The following is a 22,569-nucleotide window of genomic DNA, read 5'->3' as shown; positions in this document are numbered from 1 at the left end:
AGTAACTGTGTACTGATTACTAAATGCAAACTGCTTACAAGTTTGTGTGTCGACAGCCGCTTTTTAAAAAAGGGACTTAGTCAAATACTCTAAACAGTCTCTCAGTATAAACCAGATATTTTCCACTGTTGTCCTCTTCTCCCAGGAAATCTTGTGCTTCAAACTTGGATTTGTTTTCTGTATTTGTGATGAAATTTGAAATCAGACTTCTCATGTTTTTTCCCCTCAAATTGTTTGCGTAGCCGGTTGTGTTCCAGCAGTGTGTTGAGAATGTGAATTCATATGTTAACTCTTGCTCCCTCTGCGGGCTTCACAGCAGAATGGCATGAAATTCTGCAAGTTTTCAATAAACTGCTGTTTGCATTGCTTGTCTGGGTGCCAAGGTTACCTATGTCCGTCCCACTTTTAAAATCAGAATCTTATAGTGCTTTGGGGTGAGATGTAACACCTTTTGAAGCTTTTTCCATTTATCAGTTGGCATCTTCCTTCTCTTCTTTATTTCTAACCCTTTATGTAGTATTGTTAACAGCAGTTCAGATTTTCCTTGACAGCACCTTGTTGCAAATATGATTTTTTTTTTTAACATGGCTTTGGTTTAACAGCAATTTAAGATTTATTAATATTTCTGAGATGGATCACAAAATTAGGTTGTATAATTCTTAGCAACACTTAAACATCAGCCAATTTAAAAGAGCAATTTGATGGAATTTGTTACAATCAAAATAGCGACTCAAAGATTCAAGAATGGCAAGGGTCCCCCGAAATTTGCAGCAGGGTTGCACACAAAGATGGGGTTTAAATCAAATCACACACAGACAGACCAGCAAACAGCTCTAAATCAAATCATGCGCACACATAGGCAAACAGTTCTGAGTCAAATTGCACCCCCCCACCCCATGCACCCTTCCCCCCCGAGGTTAACCTGTGATTAGAATTTCCCTTTTCGTGAGTTATGTGAATTACTCACTCTTATGTGCCAGCATTCATCAATGGGCAGTTGGTAATTGCAAAATCGGGCCTTTGAATCCTTGGGAAATCATCGATGGACGATCCTTCAATCTTCGCAAAATCTACCCTGAGAGGGGTCCCAGCTCAGCGGGAGATACTGGATCGGACAGCCCGCTGCAGTCCCAGAGGGCTCAGAAGGCCTCCCTTTTGGATCGCTAGTTACAGGATCTCGAGATGATTGGCTTTGGCCGGTGTTTTACATTCCGGCCACAATCCCTGCAGAGTCATTCTGGTATAAACTCGGGCAGCAGATGGCCCAGGTGTGGCCAGGGAGTGTCTGACACCCAAGTCGCTGCATTTGTGACCAAGATAACAGCACAGTAGGGCTTATCCTGGGCTCTCAGAGTGGTCCTGATGTGCCCTTCAGGCAGCAGTGGCCCAGGTGTGGACAGAGACTGCCTGACATGAGTGACTGCATTTGTGACCAAGATAACAGCACAATAGGGCTTATCCTGGGCTCTGAGTGGCCTGGGGTGGGGGCTGCACCACCACACACCTGTAACTGTTCAAACGTTCTTGTCCTGAAGTATTTTACCTCTGCTGACAACTAGCAGTAAAGATAGAAGCAAGTTTTTTTTTCTTAAAAACAAAACTGATCTGAGGTATGAGTTTCAGCTGAGGAGATGCAAAATGTGCTGAAACCTTTACATGCAGCATATATTTCATTCTGTTCCTCTTCAGAAAGTTGATCAGGCTACGACGTTTGTTTTTAAAACAAATGTCCATGCCTGACACTTGGAGCCTCCAAGGGCAGTGCATCACCAGTCGCTAGAAAGCTGAAGAGTGAGTGTTAATGTGTACTTTAACTCCCATAGGAAGGGAGATGGTCTTTACAGGGAGGGACCTATAATATATTTTTCTGTCTTTTTAGTCCATTTTTCACAAGTTCCCAAAAGACACCTTGGGGATGGTAGTTGATAGCAGGTACTTGCAGCCTGAAGGGAAAAGGTAAGGTGGGCAAACATCAGTTCTTTCCTGCTGCTCCATGAGACTGTACTTTAATCTGAAAGAGCTTAGAGACATTAGTTTATGAAGATTTTTTGTTTTCTTACTGTTTGGTTCCTTTTCTTCAGTTTATCCTTTAATAAACATGGAGTGGGAAGGAATAAGATAATCTGCCTTTGATTGCACGTTGCATGTTAGCTGTGGAAATTGCCAGTTTCATGGTAGTTGTGCCAATTTGGGAAGTACTCAGACTTCACACTTGGACTATGGAACATGCAACAGAGGTTATGCAGCAGATATTTTTACATTTGCACACAGTTAGAGCAATCAGTCCTTTTCTGTGCTTATTGTACCTTTTTACAGTTGCTGGTCCAGAATTTCTGTTGTTTCAGTGTTTCAGAAGTTCTGTAATTGCTTCTGCCCCAGAAGGCTGCTATTTTCAACTGTTCCCATATTTCATAAACTTCTGCTATATTTCTTATGTATATACATATGTATACATATATCTGTATTGCTGTCTTTCTCATGCACATAGGGAAGAGTAGTTAAAAATGCTCGTGCAATTTGTATGGGCTAAATGGAACTATTTTAGGCATCAAAAGGCTTTAGAAAGTAATGTCTGACAATCAGAAAAGTTTTGAAGTTGTAGATGAATGAGAGAGGGTTTGCATCCAATCTGTATTTGGAACCAAAAGACACGTATGGGTTTATGACTGGATTACGGAAGGCAACTAGTACTTTATCCCGAGTCTAGCAATTAGAGGAGGAACTTGAATCCCTTCCCATGTTTTTAGACTGCCTTACTTCCTAGTAGGAATCAAGTTTTTAATAAGGGGAAATTGATAAGTGTTAGCTTTTTCTTGCATATTTCTGCTGTAAATACACTTTTTTTTATTAAGAGTTAATATTATGGTTTAACATTGACTACTTTTTGGTCTCTCCTGCAGTTTCTTGAATGACATAATCTCTAGATTTGTTAGAAACAGGGCCTATGCAGGAAGCTCTGCAGATAAATTATTATCAGGACTAAATTTTAAGAAATGGGGTCTTCTGCAGTGCATCACTAGCGCGGTCTTCTCCCTCACCTCTGCTTGAAGTGCTGGTGACATATGATCAGCCACGTAAAAAGCTGGTTTTTGAGTTAGCTGTCATAACTATTTATAGCTGTTTTTGTTTGAGCAGCTTATCCTTCAGGAACTGAAGAAAGCAAACAAATTACTGTGGAAGATTACTTAGCTCATGTTTCTGGTACTAATACTAAGGTCTCCACCCACAGAGACTGCCCATGCAGTGCTTCTAGAGGCTGATATCTATGAAGGGTTTCCACTATTAATGGGAGGTGGTTTGCTAACCAGCATTCCAACTTTTCTAGGCCTGTGTGAAATGTTTTTTACAGTTCCATGCTTTTTTTTTCTTGTATGTATTTGGAGAACCCATTTGTAGTGACTTGTGAAATACTGATACAACACTGCAATATATGAGGTGATTGCAGGATCTTCCTTTTTATCACATTTACTAAAAGGAAAAGCATGGTATTTTGACACAGGCTTCCTATTAATTACTGTGAATGAAACAACTTTCTGTAATGCTTCTGCGCTTGGAGTGTAACCACTGAGGAATGATTAGCAAGAAGAAAATTGTCCCTAAGATGACTTCTGTTTTTTAATTTGATGAAATAGAAGTGAATTTTTTTTTGTCTAATCAAAGGACTTTAGTTATGCTTAATCAACACCTTTCGTCCCTCAAGCAGTTGCATTTAACGGGTATAGCAGGATTCAGGTATTACTCATCCATAAAGCACTGGCACATTTGCAAATCATACATGGTCTTATCTTCAAGTAGGTGAAGTTGGGTAAACCAATGTGTTCAGAATAGAGAGGTATACAGTATGACTTGTGGTGCATTCTTGTAATCACTGTAAATCTAAGGCATACTAATAATGTTGTTAAACCTACTACACTACCAACTGCACCTTCAGTTTTTCTAGGATTTAATAATTGTGAAAATCAAATCCTGTAGGAGTGTTTAACTTGCTTTCTGAGTGTTTGATGTAGTCAGCTTATGTGAATTGTGTGCTGCTTGCATGGGGAAGAGATAGTAGACTCTCCTCTGCCTGATTTCCTTGTAGTTTCTGTTTAGAAATTGGTATTTTGGCATTTAAGATGATGTTTTCCCTTTCCTTCAGTTTCTAAGGGAAGATATGCAATACAAGGATGCCTCTAATAAACATAGTCACCTGCACAGAGAAGACAAACATATCACCATTGAGGACCTTTGGAAACGCTGGAAAACATCTGAAGGTAGGTAAAGAAGAGTAGATTAAAATGATGGTGGTTATTGAAATAGATGTAATAGATTCAACCATTTTTCCACTAAGTCGTTTAGAGTAGTAAATGGATGACCTCTTTTAAAGCATCTTCATGAATCTGTTTTGGTACTGTTATTTATAGGCATACGTAAACCTGACTAAAAACTCATTCAGTCCTGCTAACATTAATTTCTTCTTGACGTGCTGGGTGTATTGTAAGTAAATTAAGCTAGCTTACACACTTGTCAGTATGAGGTTGTGATTTATGAAGGTGACTGTTGCAGGTGCTGAATTCCAGATAAGCACGTTTTTAATTTAGTAAGCCCTAAGGGCTGCTGTCAAGCTGTTTTTAAACTTCTGTTAGACATTGTAGTAAGTGGAAAGTCCAATGTGCTTCCACTTTGATGTAGACTTTCTTTGGGCTATGAAGAGCTAGAATTCTTAGTCCAAAACATTTTGGAAAATCTTTTTACACTTGGGATACAGGAAAATGGACTAACAAACCAATACCACCACCCCCCCCCCCACCCCCCCCCCCCCCCCGACCTTGATTTGAATGAAATAAGTGGAACCAAATACTCCAAATATCAAAAGACAGTACTTAATGAGCATTTCCCCTTGGTGAATCCATGTTGACTACTCCTGATAACCTCTTCCTCCACATGCTTAGAGATGACATCCAGAATGTTCCATCACCTTTCCAAGGATGGAGGTGAGGCTGACTGGCCTGTAGTTTCCTGGGTCCTCCTTCTTGCCCTTTTTGAAGATTGGAGTGACGCTGGCTTTCCTCCAGTCCTCAAACACCTGTCCTGTTCTCAATGACCCTTCAAAGATGATGGAGAGTGGCTTAGCGATAACATCTGCCAGCTCCCTCAGCACTTGTTGGTGCATCCCATCGGGGCCTGTGGATTTGTGGGTGTCCAGTTTGCCTAAGTGATCTCTAATCCGATCCTCCTTGACCAAGGGAAGGTCTTCCTTTCTCCAGATTCTCTCCTACCTCCAGGGTCTGGGATTCCTGAGGGCCACCCTTAGCAGTAAAGACTGAAGCAAAGGTGGCATTCAGTAACCCAACCTTTTCTGCATCCTCTGTCACCAGGGCACCCACCTCGTTCAGCACTGGGCCCACATTTTCCCTAGTCTGCCTTTTGCTGCTGATGTACTTGAAGGAGCCCTTCTTGTTGTCCTTGACATCCCTTGCCAGATTTAATTCCAAGTGGACCTTAGCCTTCCTCACCGCTTTCCCTGCATACTCTGACAATGTTCCCATATTCATCCCGAGTGGCCTGTCCCTTTTTCCACATTCTGTAAACTTTCTTCTTCCAGAAGTTCCTTGCTCATCCGTGCAGGTCTCATACCCCTTTTGCTTGATTTCTTACTCATAGGGATGCATCAATTTTGAGCTTGGAGGAAGTGATGTTTGAATATTAACCAGCTCTCTTGGACGCCTCCCCACCCCCCCCCCACCCCCCACCCCTTCTAGAGTCCTAACCCATGGGATTCCTCCAAGGTAGGTCCTTGAAGAGGCCAAAGTTAGCTCTTTTGAAGTCCAGGGTTGTAATCCTACTTATTGCCCTGCTTCTTCCACACAGGATCCTGAACTCTACTATCTCATGGACACCGCAGCCAAGGCTGCCCCCAACCTTCACACCCCCAACCAGTCCTTCTTTGTTTGTTAGTACAAGGTCCAGCAGCACACCTCTCCTTGTTGGCTTCTCCACTACCTGTGTCAAAAAGTTATCATCAATGCTCTGCAGGAACCTCCTGGACTGTGTGTGCCTAGCTGTGTTGTGTTTCCAGCAGGTGTCAGGGTGGTTGAAGTCCCCCATGAGAACCAGGGCCTGTGATTGTGAGGTTACCTTCAGGTGTCTGTGGAAGGCCTCATCGACTTCCTTTTCCTGATCAGGTGGTCTGTAGTAAACACCCACAACAGTGTCACCCGTATTAGCCTGCCCCTGAATTCTTACCCATAAGCTCTCTACTCATTCTTCATCCACCCCTACGCAGAGCTCGATACATTCCAGTTGCTCTCTTGCATACAGAGCAACTCCACCACCTTGCCTTGCTGGCCTGTCATTTAAGTGCAGTCTGAAGTAATACATTGATTAGGTGTTTGCTGTGTAGTAAATACCTACTACATTTGTTTTGACCATATATTACATCTATCTACTACCTATATTTTAACCAGCTATTTTTAGCCTCATCTCTTCAAATATTCTGTAAATGCTTATTCAGTAAAGATCTTATTCAATGAAAATATTGCAACTAAATTCTCAGAGAAAATTATCTCCCTACAATTGTTTGTCTAACTTAGGAGTAACTCTTAAAAAATTTAGGCTATAGTGATATCAGAAGTATCTAATTTGTCTATTGTTGTTCTGTCTTTGTTCCAGGTTTCTTGAATGTAGTGATCATTGTGAGTAAGACCCAAAAATTTTGAGAGGAATGTCTGGTCTTATTGTGTCTGCTTATAATGGCTTTACTGTGCATCCTGTTGAGGAAACTAAAGTTGCACCACAGGGGGCCCTTAGAATGAGAATCCCAAGCAGTGTTAACAGTGGTCTGGTGACTGTTACAAAGCATGAAGCCTCTCAAATAATATACTACTTTCATTCAATATTAGGAAACATGGAAAATACTGCTTTTCCTTTCTAGATGTTTTAGGAATTTTGATTTGGTTTTTTTTTTTTTCTTCTTATGTGCTGCTAGTTTATAATGCCAGTTTAATACAATTTGACAGCATTAAACAAGAAGGTGGAAAGTAGTGTAAATGATGGTATCAGTAATTTGAAACTTTAAGTAGCCTGAGGTATCTGTGTAAGAATTACAAGCTCTAAATAGTGCCCTTGACAGTGCCCATTAATGCTTATGCAGAAATGTCTTCTGGATCTATTGCTGCTTAGTTTATGCTGAGTAGAATTGCCCATTCCTTCCCATAAAGCTTGCTTTATGTGGATGTTTGTCTTAAGTATTTGTCAAATAGCTTAAAGTTGCTTTCTGTTTAAGATATTGGTGATGTGAGACAGATAAGATATGAAGGAAGAAAGTGAAAAGACTGTTTATGGTATAGTAAGTGTGCCATTGCTGTTTGGTGTCTCCTTTTAGGATTAAGTAAAACAAAGGTTATTTTCAAGTAATTGCTTGAGAAGGATCTTATACAGTGAATGGAACCAAGGGGATTGGCTCCATTCAAAGCTTTAAAAATTGTCTAATAAAAAAAGCAGCTTCAGAATATTGCTTTTTAATATTTCTGGCACTGGGCAGGCTTTTGGTCTCCCCATCTGGTGCAGAATCCTTAAGGCATGGTCTGTACTGGTGCAAATTAAAGGAATTTCAAGGCTGCTATAGGTTTTACCTGCATGAAAGGAATCATATCATAGCTTATATTGGCATCTAGCCTGTTGTTGCTGTGTTGCCACAATAATAGAAGTCAGAGGACTTTCAGAAAGCACTGTTTTCTATGCTTTAAAGAGCTGTGCTAGTTCCTAGCTATTCCTCTAAATGCAGTTTTCTCTGTAGAATTAGATATGAGATTAAAAAATTTAAGTGGTCACAAAAAGCATAACATCAACGAAACTAAATTAAGTGACAGTCTTGATTTGTACTGAAGGACTCACTGAAACTGTGGCACACTGAAACTATGACCTTTAATGTATAGTATGCCCTGTAGACTGCCCTATAATACAAAAAAGCTTCTCCCCTGCATTGTGTGTGTATTTTTTTTCTTTAACTCTTTTTTCCTTCTCTGTGGAAATTAGAAGGTGATGTGAAGTCTGGTACCTTATTTATTAAGGGAAAAAGATTTAAAATGGTGTTATGTTTGTATGTGCGATCACCTGTTGTATTCTGAGTTAATGTTGCACAAGTGTTCTTGCAGCAACCAGGACTAAACTGCATACCACAAAGATGTTATGGCTGCCTTGCACTTTCTTAATCATTTGCTGTCTCAGGTTTTAAATATCCGGAGACTGGAAATGGATGCAAGCAGGGCTTGGCTAAGGATGAGTTACATAATGCTGCACGCCGTTCCAGGCAGGACCAGTGCAGTACTGCAGTCTGGCCCTTCTGCGTGAGAGGAAACAAGACTTGTAATGTTAAACTGTTGAAAAGATAGTCAGGGTTGCTCCTCTCTTTTGGTTTTTCATCCTATTTAAAAACCTACTGGTGGCAGCATATTTCATGCTGGTGTTGCTGCTGAAGATCCTGCTAAAACAAAACTAACTTTTGAATCCTTCTGTGTGCTTGATGCAGAACAATTTTTTTGTTTTTCTATATTGCCGGGTCAGCCATTTCTCAACTTTAAGCCTAATATATGGCTGTCATTCGCTCCTTGCCATGAAATACTCATATTGAATGTAATCTGATTTCTGAAAGGAGTAGGAGGCCCATAGGAGTACTGGGGGTGACACTGTAATGTTGTTTTACTTCATGCCTCCCTGCCCTGAAGCACTCTGCTACATGATAAATTTAACATGAAAAAGTGAGATACAGCCTGATCTTCTAATCAGCCATTAATGTGGGTTAGTAAGGAGCAACTTTCGTACAGGGCCAGTTTGAAGCTGCTTTTGCTGTCTTCACCTTCAGGCATATTGTTATAGCAGTTAAAAAAGGCAAAAAACCCAGACTTGTGATCTGAAATAGAACAGCTGGTGCAAATCTAGAGGCTGAGTAAACACTATGGCTTCTACACCTGCCTGCCCAAGACATGTTGCTGACATCCTTTCTCTCAAGATATCTATTTGTGAAAATAGGCATGAGGGGGAAGGATGATATGATTACTCTTTAATGCTACGTGCATTTAACTTAAAGCAATTGTGAGTTGCTACTCCACTGTCTGAAGCACTATATTCTTTTTGTGTGTTCAAAATAAGGAACGATAAGGAACACTTAGCCCTGTTGAATCTCACACATGGATCCAGCCTGTCCACATCCCTCTGTAGAGCCTTTCTACCTTCAAGCAGATCAACACTCCCGCCCAACTTGGCGCTGCCTGCATGCTTACTGAGAGTGCCCTTGATCCCCTTGTCCAGATTGTTGATAAAGATATTAAACAGAACTGGCCCCAATATGGAGCCCCGTATACCAAATATATATACACACACATACATATAAATATATATATGTTATAGTATACACAAATATACATATACGCAAAAGTGCTTGATATTAACTTTTATGTAAACAGGTAACAGTGTAAGAAGAATACAGAGAGTACAAGTTCTGATTCTAGTTTGGGATAGACTTTGCTTGCTTCTTTTTGTACTTTCTGTACTAATGGAGGTGTCCGATACAGTGATAGATAATGAATAGTAAAGTGTTTTTTCCTAAATATAACCGGTTTGTTTGGGGAAATTTCTGTGATATTCTATGAAGGAAACATCACACCAGTCTAAGCAGTAGAACAGATGTGACTGACTCTACTGTAAACAACTTCAATATGTACCTCATTTCTTACATGATACTATGTATAAAGTTACTATTGAATTATAAAAAAGTACAAATTTACATAAATTTTGGTAGTGACTACAAAATACTTTCAGCAGTAGAAGTAAACTTCTCGACATTTTTTTCTTTTTTTCCTTCCCCTCAATTTATAAACTCAGTGAATTGTGTGGCTTCTGAAATTGCATGTTCTGTACTGTCAGCGGTAAAGTCGGTAGTGTGTAGTAGCTATTTTAGGTGTTCTTTCCCTATGTCACATCAAAACAATGCTTTTGCTTTGGATCAATTTATGAATGTATTTCTGGAATGCAGTTAAGGTGGTATTTTTCTGGATGATCCTACCACCCTTTTGAGATGCTGAGAATAATTTGTAAATCCAATCACTTATTCACAAAACAGTTAAGAATCTTTGCAATATGAAAATGATCTGTTTACAAATAAAGCCCAGGCATTTTGCCTAAAAGCTTAGAGTAATATGACAAACTGAGTCTGTTGCAAGATCGATACTTGGAAAACAGTTTGTGGCTTAAAAACAGGGGAGGAAATGGGACAGCATGCTGGGAAGGAGGTGTAGCCATTCATATGGATAGAATACAAGGGGTTTGTATTGCGAGTTTATTTTTTTAAAGCTGTAAGTGGGTCTGTGAAATTTGTGTTCTGTCTCTGGTTATCTGGAATGATGAAAATCTGAAATGTTTAAGCTTATTTTTCAGCTATGCTGAGTGTAGGCAAGAGACCTAGAAGTCCTTATTTCAGTTTCAGTGTGAACTGAAATATGAATATGAACTCATAAAAATTTCTGTTGCTTGCAGCTTACCTGTCAAGCTTTCAGGAGCTCTTTCTAAAGGATCTTTGTCAAAATTCACCACTGAGGATGTTTCCTTATGATAAGGTTTCTAAAGAAACCTCTGCCCAGCATTGTCACATGCAAGTAGTTTTAGAGAGAGCAATGTTTAAAGAGAAAAAGGTATTTGTTCATACAAAGATATGTCTGTCCAGAAGGAGGCTGTCACTTTATTTCTTTCATGTGCAGACAAACTTTTGCAGACTTCATAAATGGAGAGAACAATTTCTCTTCAACTTTGTCAGTGTGAAGCTGTAAGCTGTAGCAGCTGGCCAGTAAGGGTCAGAAATGTGATTTTTTTTTTTTTTTAAATCTATGGGTAGTATTTCTTTTTTTTGAACACCTGTAGCTATGAAAGGTTATGTAGACTATGTAGTGGGAATATTATGACATGTAATACAGCTGTTTCATGCATATTTGAGAGAGATTTAGTTGTTTTCCTGTTAAATTTCTGCTATCTTTCAGTGTTTTCTTTCAATCTCCTTTCTTTCTTCTCTGCTCCCATTTTGTGGTTAGTAGGCATAAGCCTCTATGAAGATTCTTATGAAAACAAGTTCTTAAGCCATCATCTTGGGAAAGATCTTGGTACATTGCCTTAAATGGCTACAGTACCTGCTGACGTGTTTAGTTCTGCAAGAGTAGCAAGGACAAAAAGATTGAGGCTGAGATCAGTTTAAGCAGATAAGAGTCACAAGATGCTGTCCCAATTTAAATGAAAGCAAAACACTAAATTATCCTGTGGAATTTTTTCCTATTGGTTCCATGCTTGTTTGTTTATAGTTTGCCTAAGCTTCTTCTGAGAAGCATATAATGAAAAAGGCAAAATGCCAGAAACACCTTGGTGAATGTTAATGCTGATTTTTCTGCAGTTGGCTAAACCCTCTTGCTCACTGTAACCTGCTTTTCTACTGCTTGTCTTCTATGTCTTGCTATTAATTTTTAAAAAAATTAAAGGTAACTAAACTGATTTTTTCCTTCTAGTTCATAACTGGACTCAAGAGGACACTCTTCAGTGGCTGTCAGAATTTGTTGAACTACCCCAATATGAAAAGAATTTTAGAGACAGCAATGTCAATGGAACAACACTTCCCAGGTAATTGTTTCTTATGGATTAGTTTCACATAATTCCCTGTAGGTTGCTATTTCAGTCTGTATGTGTGAACAGCTATGTGAACCTAAAGTCTAAAAAGATATGGTGAAATGCAAGAAGAGAGAAGCGTCCTTGCAGTTTTGAAGAGATGGCTGCATTTTTATTTTTGCCAAAATATTTAAAAATATAGATGCTTCTTGCCACTCTTTTTGCCTTAATTTTGCTTCTTGCTGTTGAAGCTTTTATTGATGATCGCATAATTCTGTATGCTAGCAAACTTTCTTTTGAACAACTTCCAACCTGTTGTAGGTCTATACATAAAAAACTATCTGCAGAACTCCTTTTCTTGAGCATAACTACTAAATTTGAGTATTGCATGTATTTGAGACGGTGTCACCAGTCTGCAAATATACCATTACCTTTAACTATGCTAAATGGATTTATCTCATGATTCTTCCAGAAAGAAAAGAACAGGGAAATGATTTGATGTTCTTCCTTTGCCACATGCTGATATGCTTTTTTTATAGCACTACTGTCATTGTGATGTATCTCTCACTCTAATTGTATAACTGTGGGAAATGTTATTGATGTATTTCTTTCCATAGACTGGTTTTGAATATAGCTTGTGCAATGGGTAACGTTTTCTCTTATCATTAACAGGATAGCAGTAAATGAACATGCTTTCATGATCTCTCACTTGAAAATAATTGACCGGAGCCATAGACAGAAGCTTCAGCTTAAAGCCTTGGATGTTGTTTTATTTGGACCTCTCACACGTTAGTAACTTTTAGGAGTTTTTTCCTTATCTCTTATTTGTAAGAATTCAACAGAGAATGCTTTTGGTGACCCTTGGTACTGTAGGTAGGACAGCTTAGCTATTTTGTGGATGTACTGGATGTGAACGTGATGAATTGCTTGGTATGCATTGTGGAACTGGGCAATGAATTAAAAAAGGTTATCAAGATGCTGGGATCAGGACAAAGGTTCAGTCTGTGTGTAAGATGATGTAGAAACTTCAGTATAACCCCACTTGACAGATGGATGTTGGCTTTTGTGTCGCAAGAAGCATCCTCTAAATGTTTTTGACTGTTTAAATTACAGTTATAGCTAATGTTACAGTCACTTCTCAATTAGCTTGGACAGCGTAAGCTGGGATGCTGAAATGAGGGGGGATGACCTTCCACAAGGAAGAAAAAAGGAGATGGTGGTGCAAATCCAATACCAGTGTCTTGTGTGCAGACTCGAGTTTAAGTGCAGTTAAATATAATGCAGCAGTTCCACATATGACCCATTTTAGTACATACAGACATTTCCTTACGACATCACCAGTGGTCTGCGTGCTTGCTTGTACAGTTACAGATAAGTTGTGGTACTGTGCATGTCAGGTATTCCCAAACTAGGAGGCCCTTCCAGAGCTTGGTGGTCAGTTTGGAGACTAACGAATGAGTGCAAAAATCAGGCTAGATCTGAGTTAGCCTGAGATCTGAGCTGGAGATTTTTAGGGGAAAAAAAGTACTTTGTGTTTGCATTACACCTTTAAAAGACAGTTTCTGCTAGCATTAAAAGTTTGTTTTACAAAGGTGCAAGTGACTGTAAAAGTTGTACTAAGAAGTGTATGTGAATCTTGGATATAATACTTTGACAATCCAGGTTTTCCTTTTAAAAAGTGCTGCTATTAGCTACTTACCCTTTAAAAATCTCTTTATTTTGTACAAGTGCCTTTGTAACTCAGCATAGGGTATTCCAGGGGGTGCAGACTGAGGAGAACTTAAACATAACTGAAGTTCCTACTGGCCTGATAAAGTGTAATTGGGGAAACTCTCTCTTAACTTGTTTAAATAGAGATACAGACTATGTATTGTAAAAGTTTAGTAAGCTTTCCTCAATCTAATATATGTTTTAGTATAGAATAAGTATATTGTGTTAGAGCCAAGTTGCTTATGTTGTATGGAAAATGCTCTGGAATCCATTTGAAAGATCGAAAGGCAGTTGTTGGAGGTGATTTGAGATAAATGAGCTGGAATTCTGTTTAGCATCAGGTTCTGTCATTTTTTAGGCTGTGGGGAAAAAAAAAGAGTCCATGGTCTGTTGTCTATGTCAATGAACTAGTTAATGATCATGTTATTCTCTGCACAGGTCCCCCTCACAACTGGATGAAGGATTTTATATTAACAGTTTCTATAGTTATTGGTTTTGGAGGCTGCTGGTTTGCATATACACAGAACAGATACACAAGAGAACATATCACAAAAATGATGAAGGACTTAGAAAGTCTCCAAACAGCAGAGCAAAGTCTTCTTGACTTGCAGGAAAGGTATAAAAAATAAAAAACTTAATGTTTAGTTGTCCTTTTGTTTTGAGGTTAAATACAAATACAGATCCTTTACAGTCATAAATTATTTGCATTAAGCTGCCTTTGGATTTTGTTCATCTTCATTTTGCATGTCAATTGTGATTTTGGTGACGATGGGTATTTGGGTAGAAATTGCTTCTGGGTGTGTTAGCAGGCAGTATGAACTTGGGGATGAAGGTAGAGAATAGAGGTTCAATCTTTTTGACCTACCGATTTAGAAGTATGTACTGTTGTTTTCATATAATTACGGTTTACTTTGGAATACTTACATACATGGAAATGAGAACATTTCTTCTGGTTTTAAGCTCTTAAGATTGAAACAGACCTGGACTGATTACTTTCTATTGCTTATTTAGCAGTGTGAGAGTTGGTAGTCTTCTCCGGTGCACCTGTAACTCAATTGTCTATAAAGACTTGTATTTTGATTTTATTACACCTTTAATGAAGGTTCACCTAAAAGTTCTCATATTCTGTCTGATGTGGACATCACATTGTGTGATGCAATTGCTGCTGGTTCATGAAGCTTGCACAGTCTTTATTATCACAAAATGGTTGAGGTTGGAAGGGACTTCTGGAGGTCATCTTGTTCAGCCCCACCTGCTCAAGCAGGATCATCTAGAACAGGTTGCCCACGACCATGTCCAGGCAGCTTCTGAATATGTTCAAAGACGGAGACTGCCACCTCCCTGGACAACTGCTGCCAGTGCTCAGTCACCCTCACGTGTTTCCTGATGTTCAGATGGAACTTCTTGTGTTTTGGTTTGTGCCCGTTGCCTCTTGCCCTGTTGCTGGACATATTTTCTTCTCCTGAGGACTGCAACTTTTACAAATATGCTGTGTATTTTCTCATATTTTTTGTTCAATTGTGAAGGCTTGAGAAGGCACAAGAAGAGAATAGAAATGTTGCTGTGGAAAAGCAAAATCTGGAGCGCAAAATGATGGATGAGATCAATGATGCAAAACGGGAAGCTCATCGCCTAAGGGAGTTGAGGGAGGGAGCTGAATGTGAGCTCAGCAGGCTCAAATATGCAGAGGAAGAGCTAGTACAGGTATCTGCAAACTGTTTATAATTTTAGTGTTGACTTCAAAATGGACCTGGTTTTATCAGATCATTAGGAGAGTTTAAAGCAGCATTTCTCTAATGCTAGATTTGAAAGGAAAAATTCTAAGAGCACTTAATGATTGTCTATCAAACATGCCATAATAATCCTGAAACTATAAAAAGACATACACTTTGTATATTAGCTTATAATGTTGTTGGATTCATGGAACAGAGTATATACAAAAGCTTTCTTTCTATCTTGTTATGAGAGACAGTAGCTTTGTCTCAGTCTTCTGAGTAGCAATAGATTGGATTTATTGTACTAAATAAAAACCCTGTCCTAGAAAAATATTTAAGCTTCAATTTAGGGAGTATATATCACAAGAAAAAAAAATTGGAGTATAATATAGTATATGGAAACTTGTATGCTATATTTCACAAATGCCTTTCTGACAACAATTGGCACACACCAAAGCTCTGTAAAGCCGTACTAAAACAACTACGTTGCTGTGGTATATAAAGAAGCTTATATTTCACTTTCTTCTGCTGTAAGTTCTAATGATACTCGTGGTGACGTTTTTATTTATTTTTGATTGCTAGGTTCGCATGGCTTTAAAAAAGGCTGAGAAGGAGTTTGAGCTGAGAAGTAATTGGTCTGTTCCTGAAGCTTTGCAGAAGTGGCTTCAGTTAACACATGAAGTTGAAGTACAATATTACAATATCAAAAGACAGCATGCAGAAATGCAATTAGCAATCGCCAAAGATGAGGTACTAACTCTTAACTCTTCAGCTATTTAAAGACTTTTCTGATCTGTTGCTAGATATATGAAATGGTAAATACAGATTATTCAGATACGTGTTTGGATATTTGTTTTTCCTCCTCTGAGTTGTTGTTTGCTACCTGTCAATATTGCTAGTGTTTTGTCATCTGTGTTAAGTATATGACTGCTAGTTTATGCATTTCACTTTATCTTGCTTTTTTAGGCAGAAAAGATAAAAAAGAAGCGAAGCACTGTATTTGGAACATTACATGTTGCACACAGCTCCTCCCTGGATGAAGTAGACCATAAAATCCTTGAAGCAAAGTAAGACTATTAACAGGATGCATATTCTTTTATGATTATTTATTTCTGGAACAATGGAATTTTTTGAGAGTTATGGAATTCAGTGTCTTAGTGGTTTTGCACTTTTAAGTAAAACAGTTTAAAAGATACTAAAGTGTAAATATTTGGACAGTCCTAATGGATCTTCTGGTATGCTAGAATGACTGCACTTAATGTTGCTTTGCTTTATCGTTAAGAACACTGTATGTAATTTTAATGTGTGCTTCTTTTCAGGAAAGCACTCTCTGAGTTGACGACATGTTTGCGAGAGCGTCTTTATCGATGGCAACAGATTGAGAAGATTTGTGGTTTTCAAATAGCACACAATTCTGGGCTACCAAGCTTGACCTCCTCTCTCTACTCTGATCATAGCTGGGTAGTTATGCCTCGAGTTTCCATTCCTCCTTACCCAATTGCAGGGGGAGTTGATGACTTAGATGAAGATACTCCTCCAATAGTTTCACAGTTTCATGGTAAGTGGTGAGCTCAGTAAAAAGAAGGGGAAAAGTTGTGGAGGCATGGGATTTTTAAGTCAGGTGGGAGAAGAGTGCTGAAATTAAACAGGATTGGATCAAAGTCAAAAGGACCAAAATTCTATCTAGCATTTCAGATGCATCTTTTGGGACTTGCATAAACTGAAACCTGGGTTTTGCAATAAAGATAATGTGATGAAAAAACCTTCAGTCCCTTTCAGTGGGGGGGTGGGGGAGTGGAGCGCAAATCCAGCTGAGGTTTTGAAAGTCTGCTTGTCATGCTTGGATTGCCACTTAGACAAAAATTTATAATGAGTAATGCTGAATTTCTGTTAGCACATTTATTCTTTCAGATGGAAGGGATGGAGTTAGTCTGGGGTCCCTTGAGCTACTAGGAAGATCACACCCTTTGAAAGGCTGCATGTTACATAACTTTTCAAGCATTCTTCAGTGGCTGGAACAAAATCCTGCTGTTCTCCAAGGGAAGCTTTCAGGCAGAATGTTTGTGTTTGGATACAGCGGGTGGTTTGAGTATGAGGCAGAGAGGCCAAGTGTTGGAGGGAGGGAAATCCAGCTTTGGTTAAACTGTGATCAAAAGATATACACTGGGGATTCAGACCACCCTCATATCTTGAGTCATTGCGTCAATACAAGAACTTGTTTCATGGAAGTTGTCATTAACTGGACTCTAGAGGCAAATCAAAAAGATGAGCTCCCATGTAGCTGTTCAAACAAGCAATATGAAGCTGAGGAATAAGTAGGGAAGAAAACTTTTCTTACAGGGCTGGGATTCTCAGAAGAAATTAGAACTGTGTTTTAAAATAGCATAAGGAGAATAGTTGCCACTTTGGCTTAGTTTAGTGTGCCTTGGGCACATGTTATTCTTCTGAATGTACCAACCTTTTTTCTACAAGCCGTATTGAAAAGTTCATTCATCTCCTTGCAACAGTACTTACTGCAATTTCTGATCACTTTTGAAGAATACTGTCTCTCTAGTTGTCTTCACTGCAAGGGCTTTGATTTAAACCTTAGCAACAAACTTCTTGGATGGCCCAGTAAAATATGGAGTTAAACTTCCAAGTCTATATGGAGAAACCTGTGGACTGATTTCAGAATGAGGAACTCCATTTATTATCGCAACTTTCTAGATGGTCTAAAATGACAAAACACTTAGATATCTATATAAGACTTCAGACTTGTGATTTTTTTAGTCACTCTTCTCACTCAGGTCTTGCATAGAAGTGAAGCCAGAGACAAAGTGTAGTTGGTTCAGAGGAGCCACGATTAGAGAAGGACTGTACAGTTTGTAAGAGCATACTTAGTCGAAACTTTATTGTATACTTTTGCAATTATGGTTTAATTTTTACTTGAAGTTCACTTCCTTTGGAAGTATTTAGCTAATGGATGTTGTCTCAGTGATGAAAGTTGTCTGAATCTTAATAACATTACAAAAACTTCAAATGTCTTTCGGAATTTTGGTAAGGCATGAGAGCCTGATTTTGTTAAAGGGATCACAGGAGCAAAGTAGGTTTTTCCTTAATTTACTAGCTTTTGAAATTTCTACTGGGTAAAAAAAAAAAAAAACTGGAAACACTTGGGATTGGGGAAAGGGGGGGGAAATATGCTGAATGATCTGTTGTTGAAACCAGTTCAGGAGTCAGATTATTGTAGGTTACTTTGGTAACTGCTAAATTGTTCCCACCCTCTAGACAAAAATGACAAATGCACATGAGAAAGGATAGAAGCAAAATGGTTTGTCTCACTTATTGAGGCTTCAGGCAAAATGCAGTATGCGGACAGGTCAGTTATGAGGAAGACTGTTTCAGTGTCTGGACCTAAACTGAACTGTCTGGGCTGTTACCTTGTCCCAGCATCCTTTGATCTCTTAAGATTGACAAAATTTGAAGTCTGCCACACAGGCTTCTTTGTGCCACAGCAACTGGGATGACAGCCTAAAATGGTGTGAAATAATACATCTGTTTAACCAATCCTGAGCTGAAGAACAAAAGGGGATAAAGAAATAGATGTACGAGACTGGAACAAAGTCATTACAGGAAGGTGCTAGTGAAACTTCTCCTTTTCCATTGACTGATTAAGATTCAGCTGACTCCTTGATTTAGTGAGTTTCATTTATGCTAGAAAATTCTAGATGTTAAATTATCATAGCCGAATCTTTCATAATCCCCATGTATATAGGCCTACAAGGAACCAAAATGCTTGTAACTTCTCTCAAAAGTGACTGATGATGCAATCTCGTTCTTTTTTACACCAGTGAGTAGGATGGCATCTGATTTACCTGGGCACATAGCACAAATTTCCTAAAGGGATTCTTATTCTCTTATCTCAGTTCATGTTTGCTTTTTTTGGAGTAGTTTTGTAATGGCACAAGCTTATTTTTGAGCTGCCGACACCTGCTTTGCTTTCCAGGTCGGTAGGGAGTTCATCAAAAGTAAAATCAGAAGTTTGAGTTAAATGGTGACTGTCATGTTGGGACTTGTAAACCTTTCTTTTCTGCTCAGCCCAGCAGGAAACAAGGTCTAAATGTTTGCAAAGGTGCAACTACTTGCTGTTTTGTGAAAGTTGTGATTTCCTGCACTAAAAGCAGAATGACAACTCAACCTTTTCTGAGATTCCAGGAAGAGAAACTGTAATTTACCTGATGCTAAACTGGCATCTCAAAAAAGAAAATGCATTTCGTCAGGCTAGACATCCTTTTCTACAAAAAATAATTGAATTTTATTTGTTGTTGTGTTTGGTAAACATTGTGAACATCAGTAAGGGTATGGTCTGTCTTACCTAAGCAGTGAATACATTCTGTGGGACAGTTTGAGGAGGGGTATGAGAAATCCTGAGGCTCATAACAGCTGGCCTGAAAACAGGTCTGTAGATTTATTTCCATAGAAGTATTGCTGCCTAATCATCTTTTGAAGGAGGAATTGGATTAGGAACACTTTAGTTTGCCACTTCCTGTTAGATACTTTCCTGGTCAAGTCTTGTGTTGCTCTCTCCACCCATTCTTAGTATTTTGTTTCCGGAAATTCATAGTTTGCCTGGCAAAAGAAAGTATTATCAAATGGGAAATTCTTGAGCTTAAAATGAGGTGGAATTATATATTTTTCTATCATGTTATATAAATGAGATTGGTCTTCCCTGTCTAATGTAACTTTCAACTAACAAAGTGTATTTCAGTTGGCTGTTTGGTTAGGTACACCTATGTTGCGAAACTTTTACATATTCTTTTAAGCTCCAGGCTGCCACACAAGTAAAATACAGGATATTGTGTAACATACTAATTTCAGCGCTGCTATTTTTAGTTTATAAAGGGTTGGAAGTTTCAGTAGAATCTTTCTGTTTGTTCTCAAGAGAGCATAGTGAGCCAGAGCTTTGGTGCGCACGGTCAGAGTAATATTTGGTAGGCACAAAACTGCTGCAGTTGCATCTTGGTTAGCTGCTTCATCTAACCGTAGAATGTATAAGGTGATGCCAGTCCTTCTTCCTCTAAACAGTTGAGCAATGTCAAAGTTGTTTAAGAATCACTGTGGCTGAATACCTGCTATTTAGTCTTCCGAGTAGACATTGTTAACATCAATGTCACTTGGAGGGTTTTGGTTTGCTTTTTCTTTGCCTCAGGGTCCATTGTAAAACCTCCCAGCACACTGGCAAGAAGCAGTAGCTTGTGTCGATCAAGACGCAATGTTGTGCCATCATCTCCACAGTCTCAGCATGCTTTGCACTCCCCTGATCCTGACATCCTTTCTGTGTCAAGCTGCCCAGCTCTTTATCGAACGGAAGACGAGGAGGAAGCCATTTACTTCTCTGCTGATAAACAATGGTACGGAGATTAGCAAACAGCACTTGGAACTGTGATAGGATCATTTGAGACTAGCAGTTTTAGAATTCGAGGTTGAACCAAGCCAAAAGTTAAAGTAATCAGTAGGATAATATAAATTAATATAGTCCACACGGAACAGAGAGAGTTCTTGTCTGGTGTTTGTATGTAAATAGCTAGCATGTCATATACAGTTAAGTAATGTTACAATCCAGGGTGCACTGAACTAACCCTGATTCTCCATTACAATGTGTTACTGGCTTTTACATCTGAAACTAGGATCAAAAGCAATGTCAGCTACTGGGCGAAGAGAAGATGGATGGTAACACAATTCTTACAGCATGTTGAGCGTGTACCTACTCTTGTTACATGGCCTCATAGGAAAAGGTTAAATTCCTTTTGGAAGGAGCAAATGAGCTTGTTGAAAGGTAGGGACACTTGCCCTGAAGAAACTTTTTGTATATGATAGGCTTAAATCTCCTTCTTTCATTTCATAACTTTCCTGACTTCATGTGCCAGAAAGATAGTTTTTATTCTTTGAAGTCAGGTACAAATGATTGATTCTGGGCAAATGCTGCTGCCCACAAAAACAAGATTGCACAAATTAATTATCGTAAGTTTAGATAATAAAATGATGTAATGTAAGTTGTAAGTTAAAATGTTTAACTTAATGTTTTTTGTTAATTAACTACTAAGGAAAAGTGTGGGTGGTGCTTTTAGACTAATGTTATTGATTCTATATTAATTTCCTGCCTAACTGCATGAAGGAAATAGTAGTTTCATTATGTTTTCTCTTCTCTTTGCTCTGACTCAGGGAAGTACAGGAAACAGGTTCGGAATGTGACTCCTTAAATTCATCCACTGGAAGGAAGCAGTCTCCTCCAGCAAGTCTTGAGATGTACCAGACACTTTCTCCTCAGAAAGCATCCCCGGAAGAATTCTCACTGGAGGAGTCATCTACAGGAGACTCCTCTTCTCTAACTGCAGATATTTCTAGGGGCTCTCCTGACTGTGTAGGCATGGCAGAAACTAAGAGCATGATCTTCAGTCCTGCAAGCAAAGTTTATAATGGAATCCTGGAGAAGTCCTGCAGCATGAACCAGCTTTCAACTGGGATCCCAGTCCCAAAGCCTCGGCACACTTCGTGTTCTTCAGCCAGCAGTGATAGTAAACCCAGCCATGAAGCTGCTTCTGTCCCTAGGATAAGTAGCATCCCACAGGACCTGTACCAAAATGGTGAAAAAAACAAAAAGCCATCAAAAATAAAAAGCCTCTTTAAGAAGAAGTGTAAGTGAGGTGGGCAGAAGAAACCTATAGTAATGTTATAAGAACTCTATTTTTTAAAACTTTAGGAATGTAATTCCATTTGAGCATTCCAGACTGGATGCCCTAATGGAATGCTCTGTAGGTCAACTATATTTAACTGACTGTACTGTCAAAGGTCGTGCCAGCTGTCAATGAGAAATCATTAAAAAGTTCAGACAGTTTACATTCATTTCTGCCTATTTATTTCTTTTTTTTTTTAGTTTGTCTTTTTCAGTGGTTTTATAACTTTGTTTTGTTTAGTGGTATTTTTTGTGGTTTTTTAGTGCTTTTTTTTTGCTTTTTTTTTTTTTAAGTTTATTCACAAACCATTTTTAAGCCACTTTGGACTTCTGAGCTTTAATGGACTAGTGAGCCTTCCTGGGCTTGCCAAAGTTTCTTGTTTACCGGAGCATCTTCCTATCTTTCCGTAGAGCTAGGACATTTATCTACTGGACTTTAAGAAAAATAAAAGAAATAGAACTAATTGAATTGCACTACTGTTTTACAGACTGGAAAAGTCTCTCTGCAAGTGAAACTGAAAGACTTGTATTTGACTGAGAAGATGAATCTTTTCACTTTTAGATCTTTTGGGGTTTTTAAGTAGAACTTAGGATTTCTAATTGACTTGATTTCTGGAAACGGAAATGCCATGCTTTTATTATGGGAAGCTTTGTTAGATGCATTTATTATTAGAATGGTTCAAGTCCTGCTGTAAAGATCATGTTTTTCCCAGGACTTTCACTGTGATTTTACTTCACTGCAGGCTGTATGACAAAAAAAAAAAAAAAAAAAAAAAAAAGTAATTTAACAAGAGAAGAGGCTCTTGATTC

At 38.7% G+C, this 22,569-nt stretch overlaps 1 protein-coding gene across 2 annotated transcripts in view; it reads left to right on the top strand.

Annotated features, from left to right (window-relative positions):
• The window catches only part of STIM2 (stromal interaction molecule 2), a 70,120-nt gene extending 48,217 nt beyond the window's left edge, over nucleotides 1–21,903 (top strand). Inside the window, exons 2-12 of one of the 2 annotated variants that reach the window (XM_075708769.1) lie at nucleotides 4,139–4,253; nucleotides 11,526–11,637; nucleotides 12,295–12,410; nucleotides 13,771–13,948; nucleotides 14,859–15,036; nucleotides 15,630–15,797; nucleotides 16,014–16,114; nucleotides 16,367–16,605; nucleotides 20,236–20,437; nucleotides 20,714–20,862; nucleotides 21,249–21,332. In XM_075708769.1, coding sequence (XP_075564884.1) covers nucleotides 4,139–4,253; nucleotides 11,526–11,637; nucleotides 12,295–12,410; nucleotides 13,771–13,948; nucleotides 14,859–15,036; nucleotides 15,630–15,797; nucleotides 16,014–16,114; nucleotides 16,367–16,605; nucleotides 20,236–20,437; nucleotides 20,714–20,862; nucleotides 21,249–21,286 — 1,596 coding nt within the window. In that variant the 3' untranslated portion in view covers nucleotides 21,287–21,332. Of the gene's footprint in view, nucleotides 1–4,138; nucleotides 4,254–11,525; nucleotides 11,638–12,294; nucleotides 12,411–13,770; nucleotides 13,949–14,858; nucleotides 15,037–15,629; nucleotides 15,798–16,013; nucleotides 16,115–16,366; nucleotides 16,606–20,235; nucleotides 20,438–20,713; nucleotides 20,863–21,248 lie in introns of both variants that reach the window. The other variant, XM_075708770.1, reaches the window with a different exon arrangement.
• The last annotated feature ends 666 nt before the right edge of the window (nucleotides 21,904–22,569 follow it).

The sequence above is a fragment of the Pelecanus crispus genome, chromosome 4 (assembly GCF_030463565.1).
Source record: "Pelecanus crispus isolate bPelCri1 chromosome 4, bPelCri1.pri, whole genome shotgun sequence".
Classification (NCBI taxonomy): domain Eukaryota; kingdom Metazoa; phylum Chordata; class Aves; order Pelecaniformes; family Pelecanidae; genus Pelecanus; species Pelecanus crispus.
This window is presented reverse-complemented; position numbering and strand designations above follow the sequence as displayed.